The 22,052-nt window shown below is 41.6% G+C and overlaps 1 protein-coding gene across 6 annotated transcripts in view; it reads left to right on the top strand.

The window, feature by feature from the left end:
• The window catches only part of ANO1 (anoctamin 1), a 292,511-nt gene that overhangs the window by 180,661 nt on the left and 89,798 nt on the right, over window positions 1-22,052 (top strand). For all 6 annotated transcript variants that reach the window (XM_073604245.1, XM_073604241.1, XM_073604242.1 and 3 more), the window contains 2 exons: window positions 4,972-5,070; window positions 20,305-20,456. In XM_073604245.1, the coding sequence (XP_073460346.1) occupies window positions 4,972-5,070; window positions 20,305-20,456 (251 nt within the window). The remainder of the gene's footprint in view (window positions 1-4,971; window positions 5,071-20,304; window positions 20,457-22,052) is intronic.

The following is a 22,052-nucleotide window of genomic DNA, read 5'->3' as shown; positions in this document are numbered from 1 at the left end:
TTCTGAGTAACTTTACAAAATGGTGAGCTGTAGAAACTTATTGCCAGTTTTTACTTACAGGGCTGCCACAGGTAAAATATTTAGATCTGTATTCCTGCCTGGCTCCCAGCAGTTCATCATTTGGGAGCAAATCCCTTTTGTCTCTTATTTGTTCCACTTTTTGGTCTGACCGATGTATAGAGGGTGTTAGGGGTTCCTTTAGCAATGAACTCCTTCTTCCTGTCAGATTTGTACAGAGGAGGATTTCAGCTAAGGCCTCATGTACACTGCTGCTGGTAAAGGACATTTAGGAGTAGTTGGGTGTTTTTATCAGCTGCCCCTGAACTCTCCTCTGTTATCTTATCAGTACATGTACACAGGGTCGTTTATAGTAATTTCTAGGCAGTTGAGTTTAGAAGCATTTTTTGGAATGCAAAAAAATGCGTTCAGGCAGGATGTTCAGAGGCTTTCGAGTGCCTCTAACAGGTTGTAAACGCGTTTCGTTTACAGGCATTTTCATTTTTGGCTATTTGAAAAGAAAACCCTAAACTCGGCATGTAAACACGGAAAAAACTGACGTTTTAAACGTCGGTTACTATCTGTCAAGTTAATTCGTTCAGGAGAGGTTGTAAAAATGACCTGTGTACATGATGAGGCCTTATAAGAAGGATCAGCACAGGGGACACATCCTACGGACTGTACATTATGACCCTTGTGCTGATTTTTGTCTTTTTTTTTTTTTTTTTTTTTCGTTACACATAGGCCAGTGGTTCTCAACTCCTGTCCTCAGGACTCACAGGCCAGATTTTAAGTATTACCTTGGGGAGATGCAGACTAGAATACTGCAATCACTGAGCAGCAAATGATATCACCTGTGATGTATTTCAGTTATCTTGCAAACCTGGCCTGTTAGTGGGCTCTGAGGACAGGAATTGAGAACCACTGACGTAGGCTTTAATCATAGTTGCATAGTTATATAAAAGGAAGGGTTGAATAAAGACAATAGTCCATCCAGTTCAACCTGTGTAGGTGTACATGTGTCAGTGTCTGTAATTTATTTCCCATATCCCTGCATGTTGTGTTCTTTAAGATGCATGTCCAGTAGTCTTTTAAAAATATCAATACTCCCTGCTGAAACCACCAATTGTGTAAGAGAGTTCCACATCCTTATCGCCCTGACAGTGAAAAACTCCCTGCACAGTTTAAGGTTAAACTGCTTCTCCTCCAATCTCATTGTGTGGCCATATATCTTCTTACACTCTGAGATTGAATAGGTTTTTCTTTCCTACACTGGATTCACCATTGAGGTATTTGTAAATTCGCTATCATGTCCGCTCTCAAGCGTCGCTTCTCCAGCAAGAATAAATTTAGTGCCTGTAGTTATTCCTTGTATTTGAGATCCTCCAATCGCCTTATTCATGTTGTTGCCCTTCTAGGGACTCTCTCCAGTACATCCCTTCTTAGGACTAATTACCAGAGTTTTTAAGCATTCGTCAAATATCAGTATGCAGGAAGGGCACAACCATGTCAATGTCATGTAAGAAGGGCATGATGCAAGTGTGTCCTTCTCTACATGCTTATTGCTATGATAGGTCCCACTTTATTAGCACAGAAAGGTGGTAGGATGCTCCTGCGGAAGCCCAAGGGTTGCTGGGGGACCACCCCTCTGCCAATATGTAAGGGTCACCTCCAGCGAAATACCCTTCTACTTCATAGTTATTGGTAGATCTAAAGTAGATTATACAACCCGGTTTGTGCCATGTGTGGCAACCTTGGCTTAAGTTGGCTCAACAGATCAAGTGATAAATACATGTAGAAGATTTTTGTATGTCCCAAACATGCTGGTGTTTATACTCCTAATGTGATGCTTGTATTTAAAGATGTAAAGCTTTCTGGTTTCTAAATACATACAAAGTAAATAGTAAATTAAGACTGTATGACTTACAGGTTTTAAAAAAAAAAAAATAATAAAGACCTGGAAGGTGAAGACCTTATTACTCATGCTTGTACATGGGATACAGATTGCCAGTTTCCAGTATATTGTAATAAAGCCACGTGTGCGCCTGTCATTTAAGTTGGCCTGCTCTATGTATTATTACATCTTGTGTTTGACAGTGGGCTACTTCTGCTTTCATAAAACCATGATGATTTGTACTATGTGAAATCTGGCCCAGCTAGTTTGTATTATCATCATCTTTATGTACTACAATATCTGGATCTTTTTCAAGCTGTGCAGTGAACATGTGCAGTCCTTTTGTTTTCAGTGCCCTAGTGTAATTAGCTGCTTTTTATTTATTTATTTATTTTTACCCCTTCCCTCCTTAGCTTTCAACTTTCATTTTTCACTAGCTAGCCACAGCTGGTTTATTTACACAGGAGGTTTGTCTGTGCATCAAACAAAATGGCTACCAGGTCACCCAACCTGATTCTAACTGCCAGTCAATGTACAGTGCAGCTTGCTATGTTTTCAGTAAGCGCTACCCCCAAAGGAGTGCCTTGGAAATGTGGGTTCTCTGTTCCTCGCCTCAACATCAAGTACAACCTCTGCCCCTCTGAGACACCTGGTTGGATAAGTCATTGCAAGTACTTATAAGAACACAGCCTTTAACTTGGCTGTGATTTAGTTCAAGGACTTGGGCACAAGTTTGTTTAGTGACAAATTAACTCAGGTTATTGGTATGGGTTAGAGGAAATGGTGGTTTGAGCATAAATGAGTGTACAGAAGGTAGGTTCAGACACAGTCTGCTTGACCCATATAATCACTATGCAAAAGTAACTTCGAATAGAATTCTGTACTACTTAACTGCAATCAACCCATAAATCATCAAAGTCTGCAATAAACAGTTCATATAAGCATTAACTGAAATGTGAATACAAATACTAGAACTGTTTTAGAGTGCAAAATGACTAGGATATTTTACAATGTTCCCTGTGAGGTTACTCTTAGCATGAGCAACAGGTAAAGGTCTCTGTGTAGCAGCTGTAAAGGGACAGTCTTTAGTCCTAACTCTTCAGCCGGCTAGTGTTGGGGGCCAATTGTAGGATTGGTGCACATGAGAATAGTCCCAGTCAAGCCTACAGGCAGCAATAAGGCTACTAGATGGCTGTATGGTCTGTTCCTAAAGGGCCCAGTCTTTCTCTAGCAGCAGGCAGAAAATCACTACATCAGCAAGCCTACTAGTCCCAACATTATTGCAGCTCAAAATCTGGTCACACACCATGATTGGTCCACTCTCTACTCTGCACCCACGTGACCTATCTGCACCCAGCACTCCAGATACCATTGAGGCCACCAATATGCAGCAGTGGTGCACATTGGACAGCAATGTGCACGCTCTGATCTCCCTTGGGGTCAGAGGAAACTGTATCCAGGATTTCTCCCGATAACGTCCTGGATGTGACAAAACGCGTAAGAGTGGAACTACCACTCATCACTTCCACCATTTGGAGCTGGCACTGTGGTGTGTGTGGATTATGACCCAGGTCTCCTCATCCAACATCAGTGCTTGACAGGCTGAATGGGCATACATTCAAGAAACAAGCCAACATTTTCTGGAAAGCATTTTTATAAGATTGGAGGTTTTACTATTTGCCAAAGGGAGGCCAACTTCAGAAAAAATTCACCTTTTTGGGAAAAAATGCATCAACAATGATCTAAAAAAAATCTATATTTATTAAATGCCTGAAGAACTATGCATCCAAGATCAGTGTGTCGTGTGTGGTACACAGGTTCCTGCATTGTTCACCTCCAAGTCCGCACAGAGGTATGCACCTTCTGTTCTGGTTCTGGGGGAATTGATTACATAGTTGTGTAGTTAGCCAGGTTGGAAAAATATAGACGTCCACCTATTTAATAAATAAACTTCTAGTGCAGCAATTTCACCACCCTGCTGCTGTGGTGGCAGATGAGACTTGTAGTATGTCCATTTACAGATACCTATTCTCTGCCCACACAGCAGTGCTCAATTGAGAAAAAAAAAATAAAATGTCTGCAGGGAGAAGTCTTGGGTTGTTTAAGGATGGGTAGTTGAGAAATGTGACTGTCTGTTTCATGTTACAACACAAACTTGGGTGTCCCATGTAACATTGTTCAAAAGGTGGACTAAGTCTTTAATGGCCATAGTTTTGGAATAGGATGTTAAACAACTTGCAGCCATGAGCTTGTTGCCATTTTTTTTTTTTTTTTTTACAGCCGGTGATTGGCTATTTCGTAAAAGTGATCTGGGTGGCTTTACAAGCACCCGATCACTGTTACTGAAGTGAGAAGGGCCGGCCCCCTTGTGAAAGCAATAAAGTTAAATAAAGAAAAGTGTGAAAAAATTTTAATAAAAAATTTCAAATACCTGCACTGGCATACATTCCAAAACTGGCGCCATTTTATTCTCCGGGGCCTCTGCTTTCAGAACATATGTTTCCAAAAAATTGCTCTGGACAGAAAGTGGTTAAATATGTAAGTAAAATCATAAAAAAACTGAATATTGCCAGAGGCCCACAGCATTATTGTAGAGCAACTGCTAGTCCTGAAGCATAATTTTAATGATATTTATCAGCACATGTATGAACATTCATCTCTAAGCTTTCTAATGTGATGACATCTCCTACTGACACCACCCGTGTTATCTTCTGAAAAGTCCATCTGTCACTTGTATGTGGAAGTGGTAGCCTTGGTGTCATTTTCAAATGGTTACACCCATGAGGGAGCAGGTGCCTTTTTAAAACTGCATGTAATGCATAAATCAATTATATGTATGTTTTAAAGTAGTCTTCTACTATATTTGGTATATTGGGGCAATATATATTTGCTGGGAACATTTCTGTTCTAGCTTTGCCACACTACTGTACTCTGATGTTGCTACTCAGATTTTCTCAGGATATCGTGTAACCATAAAAACATGCTTATGGATATAAAATGAATTATGATAAGCCATTAGATCCTTGAGTGTATTTAATATAGTATTCTAAGTGAACTTTTTTTTTTCTTTCTTGGTATAGACGAAGATGCATGGTGTGGGATTTGTGAAAATCCACGCTCCCTGGAATGTTCTGTGCAGAGAAGCTGAGTTTATGAAACTTAAGATGCCTACTAAGAAGGTATGTGCTCACAACTCTTCCCTGTTAATCATAAATAACCCTGGACACATTTATATATAGTGATCGCTGTATGTAAATACTGCTGCTCAATGAAAGGCATGGGCTTCCAAACATCATTTAGCTGTATTAAAATAAAGCCTACCAATAACAGGTAGGCCAAGCTCTTTACAGCAGGGGTCTCAAACTGGCGGCCCTCCAGCTGTTGCGAAACTACAAGTCCCATCAGGCATTGCAAGGCTGACTGTTACAAGCATGACCGAAACATGATGGGACTTGTAGTTCCGCAACAGCAGGAGGGCCACCAGTTTGAGACTCCTGCTTTTACAGTTATATGTATGTGAGCTACATATTTTGCGTATCCACAATACGTCTAGCTAGAATGTGCTTAAAATGGTACTATGGGCAAAATAAAAAAATACATATGTGCTGCCATCTATCAATGGCATGAACACAGCAGTTTTTGTGTCCCCGCTTGTAACATAGTTGTATTACCTCTTGATCCTGCCAATAGATCCACTAGCTGCAACAGGGTGACAACACTGTTTGTTCTGCAGTGAAATTTGTGACCATGTGGACAGGGTAGCCTTAAAGTGATATTAAAAGCAGAATTTTTTTTTCTTTTTATATAACATGTCATACTTACTTGCAGTGGTTTTGCACAGAGCAGCCCCGATCCACCTCTTCTTGGGTCCCCTACCGACACTCCTGGCTCCTGCCGAGTGTCCCCATAGCAAGCGGCTTGCTATGGAGGCACCTGAGCTGCTGCTCTGCGTGTCCATTAACACATGGAGCGTGGCTTGGGCCCTGTCTCCTCATTGACCCAATGGCTCCCGCTGTCTCAGCCAATGAGGAGAGACCCAGGAAAGCCGTTGCTCTTGTGCACATCGCTGGATCGAGATCAGGCTCATGGAAAGTGTTCGGGCGGCTGGGTGGGCTGCTGCGAACAGAAGGTGTTTTACCGTTATGCATAAAATGTATGAAGGTAAAAAAATCTTGAGCCTTTACAACCACTTTAAGCTTGCCATACACTGGTAGATTTTCATACAAATGTTTGCCTTTAATTTTTGGAGTTTCCTGAATGAAAACTACATACACTTCACTGCAGTCAAAAAAGAATGTTGGTTTTACCCCGACTAATCACTAGAAATTCAACGGATGTTGCAAAAAAAAAACTATTTTCAAACAAAATTCTATACATGTATGGCCAGCTTTAGATGGACTTTAAATTAGCAAAAAACATATTAAAGCCTAACTCTAGCTAACCATTTTTAAACATTACACCAACATTTTGTATGTGAAAAATGTCATATGAATAAAGGCTGACTGTTGGATGTCCAGTAGTACATTAAAAAAATATTGCACTTGTGCAAAGGTGCTCAAAACATAGAAAAAAGCTGCAACATTATTGTGGGATAAACCCAACAAAAATTGTGAAAAAAAAGACAAAAATGCTGCACTAAATAGAGCTAGAAGACATGGCTCCAAATACTTAATTAAAAAACAAATAATGTCTCTAAAGTCCGAAAACCCAATGGCTCATGAATAGTCAAGGATATGAAGTAAATGATAAACACATCTTATAGTGCATAATGAAGATCCAGTAGACAATCCTCCACCATGTGACACGCCACTGACACAGAGGGTAAGATGTACTCTTACCCCAGGGTGTGGACCCACTGATTATGGAAGGTCACAGGAGCCTTGGTGTATCCACCGTTAAAGTTGATCAGGGGAGACAGCAGCCCGATAGCACACAGCTCCTATTGCTCTGGTCTCCGATCATCCAGATGTTCCATCGGTATGTCAAATAAAAGAAGCGAAGCTCTGATAGTGTAGAACCTCTTACAGACGATTTATTAAGCTAAAATTTTGCACTTGCATCCTTCACAGTAATGCAGGCATAAATATAAAACGATGGTAAGTTTAAAAAAAAAAAAAAGCATGACAGGTCTGTATATCCCCGCCCGACCGGTTTCGTCACAAATGGACTTCTTCCCGGGCATGAGAAAACTCTTCCTGTCATCGCTAAATATAGTCATTACAACCAGCCAAACCTTGCTTTCACTAATACACATATGCGGTTCATCAAATATAACCAAGCCTCAATGTGAGCTAGACTACAGCCCCACGCCTCACTCACAACTTCGGAACACAATGCATGCAATGCCAAACGCCGCCCTTACATGACGTCTGAGCGACCAGAGTGTACCCGTAGGCAGATATTTGGGCAAAAACAAAATGCATATATAATATAGAAAATTTTTAATTCAACGTTTAACGCTGGACATGGCTGGAATATCAAAAATCACTGTATCCTAAAACAAATGAACTTAAATAAAGGAGTACAAGCACTGTTGTATGTGCCTCTGTCAGTGTTATATGCGTTGTCCTATCTATATTTGTCCCTTTTATTGAATAGCTTGTCCTGTAAATGGAAATGGGGTAAATAACAGATCTACTGGCAAGATAAAACGGGTAACAATACTATGTCGTGGGAAGTCTTAGAAAAAAAACAAAAACTGCTGTTCATGCTAGTGACACTGCATTAAAATTATGATTTGGCTCTTAGTTCTACTTTAATTTCTGTTTTGGTTAAATCGGCCCTAAATACAGTGTGAAGTACTATTAAAAAAACTATACTTATACTCAAAACCAATACTCTGTTAGGTGGAGTTTAACCAGTAAAATACAGGGCTTAAAGTGTATCTAAACCCAAGAACAAAAATGTAATAATGCAGATTACAAATCCTTAGCTGTAGTGGCTGCATAGGTTTTTTGTTTTGGGCTTTACGTCCCCTGGTCACCTAGGACAAGAAGTTTATTAGGTCTGCATAACACCTCTCTCTCTCACTTGTTCTATATAACATGGGGGAGGTATTTTGTAGTTTACATAGAGAATTAGGAATAATGCTAACTGATACCTATGTAACATTGGCAGGGAGTACAGGAAGTTATCAGGTCACCAGATTTCTAATAGGATCAACAGGTTGGATTTTTTTACATTTTTTAATTGGGAGCAAAACCCAATTGGGGGTTACTGTAGACCTTCAGAAGAGTATCTTGGCCCAAGACAGGGTCCTCTTCCTTCTCTGCTGGGTAGGTGAGCCAAGAGTTAGAAGATCTGACAGCTAGCCAGGTTTTCCACATTAACAGACTCTGCACTAATCTCAACCTCCACTGTAGTAAGTAAAAAAAAGAATAGTAATACATTAGAAAAGTATCATTGTAATAGTTCCAAATGCATTAAAGTGGAATTTCCAGCATAAACCCAACTATTCTTAAAAATGTTCTTTCCCCCCTCCTTACACCTATGCTGAATAATCTGTATATAAAAGATGCATACGCTTGCCTATTTTCAGGCCAGGCCGCTCCGGTCCAACCATGTAATTTGTCTCCCCTGTGTCAGCCAGCGACAACTGCAAGGGGGAGCACCAGCAACGGATGAAAATCGGGGGTATAGTGTAAATTTTTAGTTTTTGGCTGAGCTGTAAACAGCTCAGATTTGATTGTATAGTTTATTTGGTGCTGCTCTAAACTTAAAGTGGAGTTCCACCCACTTTAACAACTCTTCAGCATCCCTCACTAAACTGTGCACTGTAAACAAATTGGATATTTTTAAAAAAAAATTCTCAGCACCTACTGTATATCTGCTGTATTCATTTTTCTCTGCCTCCTCCCTGGCCGCGGCCCATCGCATCATTTCCTGTTTGCAATGCCTTCTGGGAAGGGGCGGCAACTTCCTCTGAAACTGCCATTGCTATGGAAACCTGACCTGAAACCTATTACACTGCTTGTGCTGCACTGAGCATGTGCGAGATCTGCAAGGATGAGATCCAGGAAGAAATACAGTCTGGCTTCAGATGCCCACACTTAAGATGGCCACGGCCTGCTGTAAGTTTATAAAATAACAAACTACTGCTATAAACGAACAAAACAGACCTTAGTTTACAGACTAACTTTACTAGAATACATTAAACTTGTGTATTATAGGGGTATTTTTATTTAAAAAGTATAATTTCGGCTGGAACACCACTTTAACTGAGTTGTGCATTTCTCACTATTGCCAGTAGGTGTCACTGCTCACAGGCCAGTATGAGAATTACAACAAGTTGAGCTATGTAATGAGAATGTTTTTTCCAGAACTGCCCAGTAGGAGGTTCCTGGCCGCTGTGCATTCTGGAAAGGGTGTATTTATTGGGCAGAGCCATGTTCTCTAGTGTGCCTTTCTATTACCTTGGGGCCCTCCTGGCCTGAGGATTTGTTGCTGCAAGTAGGCCCAGAAGCCTGTCTGGGGTCTACTAATTCTGTGGTGGTCCTTAGGCTGTCTTGCCGAGATCCAGGGGAGGACCCTTGCTGGAGAGAGCCAGGATGAAGGCTGGTCTCTCAGGAGGGCCTGGTAACTAATTTGGAGGACGCACCTATACCTAATCTACTCTTACTGTGTTGCCGGATGGCTTAAAGGTTCTGACACTGTGAAGCTGAATCCTATTCTACAATCTAAACTGTAGTAACTAGCTCCTGGCTGCTAATTCTGTGAGAGAGGCTTGTCCAGAAATTCTACCGGCTGCTAGGTCTGTGCGAGAGGCCTATCCAGGTAGTCAAGGTCTGCTAAAGAGAAAGTTGTTTTACCTTTTGGATTCAAGGAGTCTGTAAGTGATCTGCAAATGGTATCTGAAATCTCCCCTAACCCTCTTTCCTTCTCCTTTCAAGTTCCTTATTAAAGCCATTATAGCCCTGGAATCAGCCCTGGGTGAATGTAAGCTTGCTCCCAGTAGACCCAGGGGGAATCATTTAAGTTCATTTTTTTTCCTCATTTAATGTACACACAGCACCCCATATTGACAGAAAAACACAGAATTGTTGACATTTTTGCAGATGTATTAAAAAAGAAAAATTGAAATATCACATGGTCCTATGTATTCAGACCCTTTGCTCAGTATTTAGTAGAAGCACCCTTCTGATCTAATACAGCCATGAGTCTTTTTGGGAAAGATGCAACAAGTTTTTCACACCTTGATTTGGGGATCCTCTGCCATTCCTCCTTGCAGATCCTCTCCAGTTCTGTCAGGTTGGATGGCAAACGTTAATGGACAGCCATATTTAGGTCTCTCTAGAGATGCTCTATTGGGTTTAAGTCAGGGCTCTGGCTGGGCCATTCAAGAACCGTCACGGAGTTGTGAAGCCACTCCTTCGTTATTTTGGCTGTGTGCTTAGGGTCATTGTCTTGTTGGAAGATAAACCTTCAGCCCAGTCTGAGGTCCTGAGCACACTGGAGAAGGTTTTCGTCCAGTATATCCCTGTACTTGGCCGCATTCATCTTTCCCTTGATTGCAACCAGTCGTCCTGTCCCTGCAGCTGAAAAACACCCCCACAGCATGATGCTGCCACCACCATGCTTCACTGTTGGACTGTATTTGACAGGTGATGAGCAGTGCCTGGTTCTCTCCACACATACCACTTAGAATTAAGGCCAAAATGTTCTATCCTGTTCTCATCAGACCAAAGAATCTTATTCCTCACCATCTTGGAGTCCTTCAGGTGTTTTTTTAGCAAACTCAATGCGGGCTTTCATGTGTCTTGCACTGAGGAGAGGCTTCCGTCGGGCCGCCACTCTGCCATAAAGCCCTGACTGGTAGAGGGCTGCAGTGATGGTTGACTTTCTACAACTTTCACCCATCTCCCGACTGCATCTCTGGAGCTCAGCCACAGTGATCTTTGGGTTCTTCTTTACCTCTCTCACCAAGGTTCTTCTCCCCCGATAGCTCAGTTTGGCCGGACGGCCAGCTCTAGGAAAGGTTCTGGTCGTCCCAAACGTCTTCTATTTAAGGATTATGGAGGCCACTGTGCTCTTAGGAACCTTAAGTGCAGCAGAATTTTTTTTGTAACCTTGGCCAGATCTGTGCTTTGCCACAATTCTGTCTCTGAGCTCTTCAGGCAGTTCCTTTTGACCTCAAGATTCTCATTTGCTCTGACATGCACTGTGAGCTGTAAGGTCTTATATAGACAGGTTTGTGGCTTTCCTAATCAAGTCCAATCAGTATAATCAAACACAGCTGGACTCAAATGAAGGTGTAGAACCATCTCAAGGATGATCAGAAGAAATAGACAGCACCTGAGTTAAATATGAGTGTCACAGCAAAGGGTCTGAATACTTAGGACCATGTGATATTTCAGTTTTTCTTTTTTAATAAATCTGCAAAAATGTCAACAATTCTGTGTTTTTCTGTCAATATGGGGTGCTGTGCGTACATTAATGAGGAAAAAATTAACTTAAATATGAACTTAAATGATTTTAGCAAATGGCTGCAATATAACAAAGAGTGAAAAATTTGAGGGTCTGAATACTTTCTATCTATCCTTATCTATCCTTATCTATTCTTACTATTTTATCTATCTCACACACTATATATATATATATATATATATATATATATATATATATATATATATATATATATATATATATATATATATATATATATATATATATATATATATATATATATATATATATATATATATATATATATATAAGAAAAAGAAATATCAAGTACAAATTTTAGGGACTGCAAACATTTTTATACACAGTCCCCCCCATTTTCAGGGGCTCAAATGTTATTGGACAAATAAATATAAATAAAGTGTTAATTTTTAATATTTTGTCGAGATTTCTTTACTGGCAATGACTGCCTGAAGTCTGGAACCCATGGACATTACCAAAGACTGGGTTTCCTCCTTTCTGATGCTTTGCCAGGCTCTAACTGCAGCTGTCTTCAGTTGTTCTTTGTTTGTGGGTCTTTCTGCTTTTAGTTTTGCCTTCAGCAAGTGAAATGCATGCTCAATTGGGTTGAGTTCAGGTGATTGACTCAGCCATTGCAGAATATTCCATTTTCCTTCAAAAGCTCCTGGGTTGCTTTTGCAGTGTGTTTTGGATCATTGTCCATCTGTACTGTGAAGCGCCATCCAATCAACTTTGCTGTATTTGGCTGAATCTGGGCTGACAGTATATCTCTCAACACTGCAGAATTCATCCGGCTGCTTCTGTCTTCTGTCACATCATCAATAAACACCAATGACCCAGTGCCACTGGAAGCCATGCATGCCCATGCCATCACACTGTCTGCACAGTGTTTTACAGATCATGTTGTGTGCTTTGGATCATGAGCCACACTTCTCCACACTGTTTTCTTCCCGTCATTCTGGTACAGATTAATCTTAGTTTCATCTGTCCAAAGAATGCTTTTCCAGAACTGGTCTGGCTTTTTTTTTTTTTTAGATTTTTTTGGCAAAGTCTAACCTGGCTTTTCTATTCTTCAGGCTTATGAATGGTTTGCACCTTGTGGTGAACCCTCTGTATTTGCTCTTGTGAAGTCTTCTTTTGATTGTGGACTGACAATTATACGCCCACCTCCTGGAGAGTGTCCTTCACTTGTCTGGATGTTGTGAAAGGGTTTTTCTGTACCATAGAGAGGATCCTGTGATCATCCACAGCTGTTGTCTTCTGTGGGCGTCCAGGACTTTTCATGCTGCTGAACTCACTAGTGCGTTCTTCTTTACTCAAAATGTGCCAAACTGTTGATTTGGCCACTCCTAATGTTGCTGCTATCTCTCTGATGGATTTGTTTAGTTTATTGAAGCCTTACAATGGCCTGTTTCACTTGCATGGACAGCTCATTTGAATGCATGATGTAGGTTCACAGCAATAGATTCCAAATGTGAATACCACACTTAGAATCAACTCCAGATCTTTTACCGGCTTAATCAATAAAGATATAACTAAAGAGTAGCCCACACCTGGTCATGAAACCGCTTTTGATTAAATTGTCCAATTAATTTTGGTCTCTTGAAAAAGGGGGGGTGGCTATTCTTAAGAGCTCTAATTCCTAATCCCTTCCTCCGATTTGAATGTACATACCCTCAAATTAAACCTGAGTGTGTGCACTTTCAGACCATATCCATTATAGAACTATATCTTGAATAGGTTTTGGCAAATACCTGAAAAAAAAAAAAAACTTGTGCCTGTGTCCAAATATATATGGACCCAAGTGTGTGTGAGATGGATAGATAGAATGAATACATACATACATACATACATACATACATACATACATACATACATAGTATCTCACAAGTGAGTACAGCCCTCACGTTTTTTTTGTAAATATTTGATCATATCTTTTCATATGATGACACTTTGCTGCAATGTAAAGTAGTGATTGTACAGCTTGTGTAAATTTGCTGTCCCCTCAAAATAACTCAACACAACCATGTCTAAACTGCTGGCAACAAAAGTTAGTACACCCCTAAGTGAAAGTGTCAATATTTTGTGTGGGCACCATTATTTTCCAGCACTGCCTTAACCCTCTTGGGCATGGAGGTCACCAGAGCTTCACAGGTTGCCACAGGAGTCCTCTTCCGCTCCTCCATGGCGACATCACGGAGCTGGTTGATGTTAGAGACCTTGCACTCCCCCACCTTCCATTTGCGGATGCCCTACATATGCTCAATAGGGTTTAGGTCTGAAGATATGCTTGGCCAGTCCATCACCTTTATCCTCAGCTTCTTTAGCAAGGCAGCGGTCGTCTTGGAGGTGTGTTTGGGGTCATTATCCTGTTGGAATACTGCCCTGTGGCCCAGTCTCCGAAGGGAGGGGATCATGCTCTGCTTCAGTAGGTCACAGTACATGTTGGCAGGGCTGCTGATAAGCCAGTACAAGTGGCCCTGTTGTACCGGGCCCGGCCAGCAGGGGAGTACCGCCCGGGCAATATAAACATTGAATGCAAAGTAATAAAAAAAAGTGTTTCCCTCCCCTTCTCCAGCTGCTCACATTTGACTGTAAACAGTGTTGGATGGGGCTGAATGGGGGAGCAAGGAGGGAGACACATGGAGGTATGACTATAGCAGCAATACAAGTTCTGCAGGACACACAGCTCTGGCTGAATGGAAACAACAGGATTGTCGGGAGCACGGTAACATGTTGCTGGCCGACTGTAGTGTCTTCCAAATATCTATGTGATCAGGCAGTGTACAGGTTACCGATCAACCTCCCCTTCCTCTTATCTTGCTGTGTGTTTTTTTTTTTATCTGCCTAACCTGACCGGCACATTGCCTGATCACACTAATACAATCTCTGGAAGACTCTGCAGCAGCTGTTAACCATTTCAGCTTATAATCAGCTCTGTGTTTGCTGCACAGATTGATTGATGTTTTTTTTTTGTTCGTTTGGAGGATTTACAGTACTGCTGGATCAGGCTAGAAACTTCACAGCCCCATTAACTGGTTACTGTCCTCCACTAATCCTGACCAGTTCACTGTTTGTAAGAAAATTTTAAAATTTGTATTTTGGAAATTGGATGTGATGCTGTCTTCTGTCACTTGGTTGTACTTTCAAAGGGAAATCACTGACTTGATCTTGCAGAGCTGGTTTAAATAGAGTGGATCAGCCCTGTGATACTGTATACTTTTACACTGGGTTCAGCCATAAACAGTCTCCCACCATCTCCTGAATCAATCATGTCTGTGATCCCTAACCGTCTTCTGTATCATGTCTGCAGTCTGTGACCGTCTCCTGCACCATGTCTGCAGTCTGTGACCGTCTCCTGCACCATGTCTGCAGTCTGTGACCGTCTCCTGCACCATGTCTGCAGTCTGTGACCGTCTCCTGCACCATGTCTGCAGTCTGTGACCGTCTCCTGCACCATGTCTGCAGTCTGTGACCGTCTCCTGCACCATGTCTGCAGTCTGTGACCGTCTCCTGCACCATGTCTGCAGTCTGTGACCGTCTCCTGCACCATGTCTGCAGTCTGTGACCGTCTCCTGCACCATGTCTGCAGTCTGTGACCGTCTCCTGCACCATGTCTGCAGTCTGTGACCGTCTCCTGCACCATGTCTGCAGTCTGTGACCGTCTCCTGCACCATGTCTGCAGTCTGTGACCGTCTCCTGCACCATGTCTGCAGTCTCTGACTTTCTGGGGAGGGGCTAGGGGTGGGGCTAAAGGAGGGACCATGGGCATGACCCCGTCAGGCAGGCTGTACAGCCCCTATGATTTCTATCAGCAGCCCTGTATGTTGCATTCATTGTTTCCTCAAAGAACTGTAGTTCCTCAGTGCCAGCAGCACTCATGCAGACCCAGACCATGACACTCCCACCACCGTGTTTGACTGTAGGCAAGACACACTTGTCTTTGTACTCCTCACCTGGTTGCTGCAACACATGCTTGACACCATCTGAACCAAATAAGTTTATCTTGGTCTCACCAGATCACAGGACATGTTTGCAGACTTCCTTGTGCATCATCTTTAGAAGAGGCTTCCTTCTGGGGCGACAGCCATGCAGACCAACTTGATGCAGTATGTGGCGTATGGTCTGAGCACTGACATGCTGACCCCCCCCCCCCCCACACACACACACACACACACACACACACACACACACACACACACACACACACACACACACACCTCTGCAACTCTGCAGCAATGCTGGCAGCACTCATACATCTATTTTCCAGAGACAACCTCTGGATATGACGCTGAGCACGTGCCCTCAACTTATTTGGTCAACCATGGCAAGGCCTGTTCTGAGTGGAACCTGTCCTGTTAAACCGCTGTATGATCTTGGCCACCATGCTGCAGCTCAGTTTCAGGGTCTTGGCAATCTTCTTATAGCCAAATTTAACACACCTGCTCCCCATTCACACCTGAGACCTTGTAACACCGAGTCACATGATGTCGGGGAGGGAAAATGGCTAATTGGGCCCAATTTGGACATTTTCACTAAGGGAGTTATTTTGAGGGGACAACAAATTTACACTGTTATACAAGCTGTACACTCACTACTTTACATTGTAGCAAAGTGTCATTTCTTCTGTGTTGACACATGAAAACATATAATAAAATATGAGATACTGTATACATTTTGTGTGTGTGTATATGTATGTGTAAAATATATATAATGTGTGCCTTGAAATTTTCCACATTTAGTCATGTTACAACCAAAAACGTAAATGTATTTTAATTGGATTTTATGTGATAGACAAACTCCAAAGTGACACATAATTGTGATGTGGAGGGAAAATAAATGCTTTTCAATTTTTTTTATAAATAAACCTCTTAAAGTGTGGTGTGCATCTGTGTTCAGCCCCCCTGAGTCAATACTTCGTAGAACCATATTTTGCTGCTATTCTTTTTGGGGATGTCTCTACCAGCTTTGCACATCTAGAGTGACATGTTTGCCCATTCTTCTTTGCAAAATAGCTCAAGCTCTGTCAGATTGGATGTAGAGTGTCTGTGAACAGCAATTTTCAAGTCTTGCCAGAGATTCTCAATTGGATTTAGGTCTAGACTTTGATTGGGCCATTCTAACACTTGAATATGCTTTGATCCAAACCAGTGGTTCTCAACCTGGGGGTCGGGACCCCCTCAGGGGTCGAATGATGATTTGCCAGGGGTCACCAAATCCTGGGCTGTTCCTGAAACCCGCACCGCTCTCTCTGCCTTTTTGCGGCCGCCCAGCTGGGCCGTTCCTGGAGCCCACAGCCGCCCACTCAGCCTCTGCAGCCTCCCATTCAGTTCACAGCATGGGTGGGGGGCAGAGACTAGAGGTCAGCTGACTGGTGAGGAATGTGAAGTGGGAGGAGCTGGATAGGACCCTATCTCCTGATTTCGGCATAGGTGTCACTGCTACAAGACACCACAAAGTCGGAGACGCAGTGAAGCCAGGGACACTGAGTAACACTACCTGTAATTTATAGTGGCCATTAAAAGTCCCCAGTACAGTTCTCAGATCAGCAGATGACCTTGATCAAGAGCACCTAAGTTGGCTGATCATTTTTTTTTTTTTTTGCAGACTCTTAACAGGTTTTCTTCTTAGATTGCCCTGTATTCGGCTTTTCCATGTTCCCATCAACTCTGACCAGTTTCCCTGTCCCTGCCGAAGAAGAGAATCCCCACAACATCCCCACAACATGATGTTGCCACCATTACGTTTCGCGGTGGGGATGGTGTGTTCAGGGTGATGTGCAGTGTTAGTTTTCCGCCATACATAGCATTTTGCTTGTATGGCAAAAAGTTCAATTTTGATCTCATCTGACCAGAGCACCTTCTTCCACATGTTTGCTGTGTCCCCCACATGACTTCTCGCAAACAGGACTCCTTAAGGCTTTCTTTCAACAATGGCTTTCTTCTTGCCACTCTTCCATAAAGGCCAGATTTGTGGAATGCACGACTAATAGTTGTCCTGTGGACAGATTCTCCCACCTGAGCTGTGGATCTCGGCAGCTCCTACAGAGTTACCATGGGCCCCTTGGCTGCTTTTCTGAGTAAAGCTCTCTTTGCCGGGCCTCTGTTTAGGTGGACGGTCATGTCTTGGTAGGTTTCCAGTTGTGCCATACTCTTTCCATTTTCGTATGCTGGATTGAACAGTTCTCCGTTAGATGTTCAGAGCTTGGGATATTTTTTTTTTTTTTTAATATAACCTAACCCTGCTTCTCTGCAACTTTTATCCCTGACCTGTCTGGTGTGTTCCCTGGTCTTCGTAAAGCTGTTTGTTCACTAAGGTTCTCCTAATAAACCTCTGAGGGCTTCACAGAACAGCTGCATTTATACTGAGATTAAATTACACACAGGTGGACTCTATTTACTAATTAGGTGATTTCTGAAGGCAATTAGTTCCACTAGATTTTAGTTAGGGGTATCAGAGTAAAGGGGGCTGAATACAAATGCACGCCACACTTTTCATATTTTATTTATATGTATTTGTAAAAAAAAAAAAAAAAAAAACTGAGAACCTTCTACTTCACAATTATGTGCCACTTTTTGTTGGTCTATTACATAAAGTTCCAATAAAATACATTTACATTTTTGGCTGTAACATGATAAAATGTGGAAAATGTGAAGGGGTATGAATACTTTTTTTTTTTTTTCAAGGCGCTGTGTGTGTTTTTTTTAATAATATCTATAGCTGTGTGTGTGTGTGTGTGTGTGTGTGTGTGTGTGTGTGTGTGTGTGTGTGTGTGTGTGTGTATGTATAATCTTTCTTACACAGGTTAGTCGTCATAGGCGGTAGGAGAAGGGAGAGAGCATTTTTAAAATTAAAGTTGAGCCTAGAAGTCCACTTTCAGGAATCCAAAATAGTTTACTAAATTCCTGAACTTATTACTACATACTGCAAAATAGGTTTTATTACATTTATAACTAAAGTGTAAACTAAGAACAACTAAAGAAGCGTAATAAAGTGAAAAGTTACAATAAACTATATTTACACTATGTGAAATGTATGAAGGAACGTGTTTAGTTTTTGTTAAATAGGATTCTGGCAAACCATGACAGGTCCTGTCCCTGCCATATATTTCCTCTAATGGGGTGTCAGCTAGCAGAATGGTTTCACATAAAAATAGTTGGCAAAGTGAAGCATTTCATGGAAGGTGGGTGTACCCTGTATTATGACTAATGATGTGCTTTCCTGTATTTGATTTTTTTTTTTGTCCTAATTAAAGAGCAACTAAACCCTTTGAAGCTGTACTAAACAAACAGGCAAAGGGCAAAGTGCCTGCAGCTTCCCTAAAACTGACTTAGAATGCCATGTTCTGCACTGTGTCTCTGTGAGGAGGTGGCCATCTTGGTAGAGGTAGGATCTTGCTGTCTCATGTCAGAGACTCTAGCAAGGAGTGAGCCAGCAGTGCCTTAGATCTAACCCTGCAGATATACAGCTATGAGACTGTGGGCACAGAAATAGCTAACCACCATTATTAGGTATTTAACACACACAATCTTAACTTCTTGATCTCTGTCCAACTTCTTTTTTTTTTTTTCTTTTTTTTATTATGAGAATGTGATTAACAATAAGAATGGTCGCAACATTTGTCCAATAAGTCAATGTAGGAAAACAGTATACAGTATGTTGGGATAGGTTGCGAGCAACCTAAAAGTACTGGATCCAGAGGTGAAAATGAAGAAACAGTGGAATGGATGGAGGTCAGACTAGCAGGTAGCAAGCAGAGGAAAGGAGGGGGGGGGGGCTCAATTTTTACATGAATAGGTGCAAATTAGTTTAAGAAGAATGTGGAGCATCAATTGGAGGATCGTTGGTTAGGAGTCTGAGTTGATACCATTGAGTATATGGAGAGCATTACATTATAGATTGTTGAGTTTCTTTGGGCAAGGTTTGAACGAAAGATTCCCAAACATCAATGAACGTTTCAACCCGTAATTGTTTATGCAGGGAGGCCTCCATCCATTCCATATGAAAAAAGTAACATAATTTTGTCTATTAATAAAGAGATAGTAGGGAGTTCCAGGTAGATCCACTTATGTAAAATTGTTTTTCGTGCCACAAGTAAATGATAATAAGGAGTTGATTACAGCCCCTTTTGAAATTTTAATGCCCAGGGTATTGAGTAGGCCAAAAAGAGCCCATTTGGGTGTTAGAGGTAGGTAGTTTTGTAAGTATGTGATAACATTCACTACAGTGTTCCAAAAACGTTTAATCCTGGGGCACAACCAAAAAGCGTTGAACAGGTCCGTATCTACTTGTCCAAATTTCAAGCAACAAGAAGGGGCGCTTAGGCCCATAAGGTAGGAGCAATGCGGAGATATATAAGTGAGCGTCCCACTTCAATATTTGTGTATGTTTTGATATCCAACATTTAGCCTCACATGCTCATATATGCATATTACCATGACCCGTAGAGAGGTTACGTTTATGGAGAGCTAGGCCTGAGAAAACCGTCAGGAAAAAGCAATTTGATGATAAACTGGGTGACGGGTAACCTCTTTGTCATTCAGGAGTTCCATAATAGTTCCATTTCCCACAAGGCTAACATTCTGGCAGAGCATAACACATGCATACACATTGGTTGCACCCATAGTTCCACTTTAAAAATTAAATCTATACTGTATACTGTAATGTGGTCTGTCACAAACCATGTTTAATTCTCTTGGTACACCCATTACATGGTTTTATTAACTGTTAAACTTGCCAGTAGATACTGTGCCCACAAAGACAATTGGAGGGCTACAGACCTTTTTCAGGCCTGGGTCTTCATGGGGAAACAGTTGACTTGGTAGAGGATGAGGCTTTGGTTCCTCATGTCAGAGCTACCCTCTGATAACTGGTGATCTGATAACTGATGGAGTAATATGTTTTTTTTTTTTCTGTGAACGTGGTCTCTGTCTTTCCTGCTCTATGTACTTTTCCAAGCAAAACTGAACACTCTTTTAATCTATGTATTCCAGATTTACCACATAAGTGAGAAACAAGGTCTGATGCACAAAATCAACAATGTCCTTCAGAAAATAACTGAACCTATTCAGCCCAAAGTGGCTGGCCATCGACCGCAGACAATCAAGCATCTCTCATATCCTTTCTCCAGAGAAAAGCAGCACATGTAAGTGTGCCAAATCCAGTCCTAATACCCATTGATTTGCATGCCTCCAGACTTTTTAATTGTGGATGAAAAGGTCCATTGTCCAGGCCAATATTTCAGATGTGGATGTATTCATGTAGGATAAATCACTTGGTGACTGCTTGTATTTTGTGGAGACTCTAGTGGTAAGATATTCTTGCCTAAAAATGATTGTAAACCCTCAGTTTGTAAAACAACCCTTCAGTTTAAAATAGAAATGAATGGCAAAACATTTGTGTATAAGTATAAAAAAAAAAGGTAATATTCCCCCCCCCCCCCCTCCAATCTCCTCCTCCGTCTTCTTTTTTTTCTTTTTTTTTTTTTTTTATTTATAAGTGATCACATTCTCTCTGTTCTGGAGAAGCAACAGCACACTGAACTTCCCAGAGAAAGGCTGTGTGGGGGGTTAGGATCTGGTAAGTCTGATCATTGGAGGAGAGTACACATAGTTCCCATCAGAACCAGAGAACTGACCTTGATGCGGTCTAAAGCCTCGCACACACGGTACGATTGTTGGCCAACTGAGCGTCTGATTTTTGTCAAATAGTACTTCATATTCCCATCGCACACTTTCCTGGATAAGCTCATGAAATATGGGTGCTGCAGCAACAACCAGCTAGATACTGGTTCAAGGCAAAATGGAAATATTTGCCAGCACACCATGGAACAGCGTAGATGGCGTCAAAACGTGTAGTTTATTGCATGATCACAACACACAGAGAGTGCAACGTTTCGGAGTCACGCAGGACCCCTTCGTCAGGCATGTGATAAATGTGATAAATGTGAAAAAACAGTGAAAATTTATATAAAGAAACATCAACCAATCAGAAGAAGAGAAAAGGAAAAAACAAGACTCCTCCCACCCCCAGACTGGTGTGACGTCATAAATCCCGCCAAAAAGGCACTAACAAAAGTTTAAAAAAATTTTTTTTCTAAATGGAGGAAGAGTAAATGACAAGGAGGGTACAGAAAAAAGTAATGTGAAACTGTCGTCATGATGACGGTTTCACATTTGTACACAATTGTCGTGCCACAAACACGAACATAGTGACATACTACGAGGAATTTCAGTTCTTGAGCGCCACCCTTTGGGCCCTTCTGCTAATTTTCTGTTTGGTGAGCATTGATTCTGAGCATGCGTGTTTGTACTTTCGACTTTGTGACGGATTTTTGTACTGACCATCCGAAAATCAGACGTCAAGCCGCTATCTGCTGAAAATTTACTAGCCTGTCATCCATCCTTTGTTGGCCAAAAGTTAGACAACAATTGTCAAAAGGAGCGTATTAACGGTAAGATTTTAGGACAGCGGTCTGTCAACAGACAATCCCCTGCCAACAATCGTACCGTGTGTAGGAGGCTTTAGTGTGGTCAGTTTTTAAAAGGAAAGCAAAGGGACTGGCAGGAACACCAAGGATTTCACACAAGGGAAGCAATACAAAGAGAACAGGATACTTTCCCATATTAGTACATGGTACAGCAGGCACATATATCAGGAATATGAAGTGTTGGGTTTACATATTCTCTAAGTTTTGGCTCTACTTGTGTCATGGATTTGTATGCATCCTGCTGCAACGGAA

Source organism: Aquarana catesbeiana, linkage group LG11 (assembly GCF_042186555.1).
Source record: "Aquarana catesbeiana isolate 2022-GZ linkage group LG11, ASM4218655v1, whole genome shotgun sequence".
NCBI classification, from domain to species: Eukaryota; Metazoa; Chordata; class Amphibia; order Anura; family Ranidae; genus Aquarana; species Aquarana catesbeiana.
The sequence above is the reverse complement of the archived record's forward strand: the minus strand, read 5'-3'. Positions and strand labels throughout refer to the sequence as shown.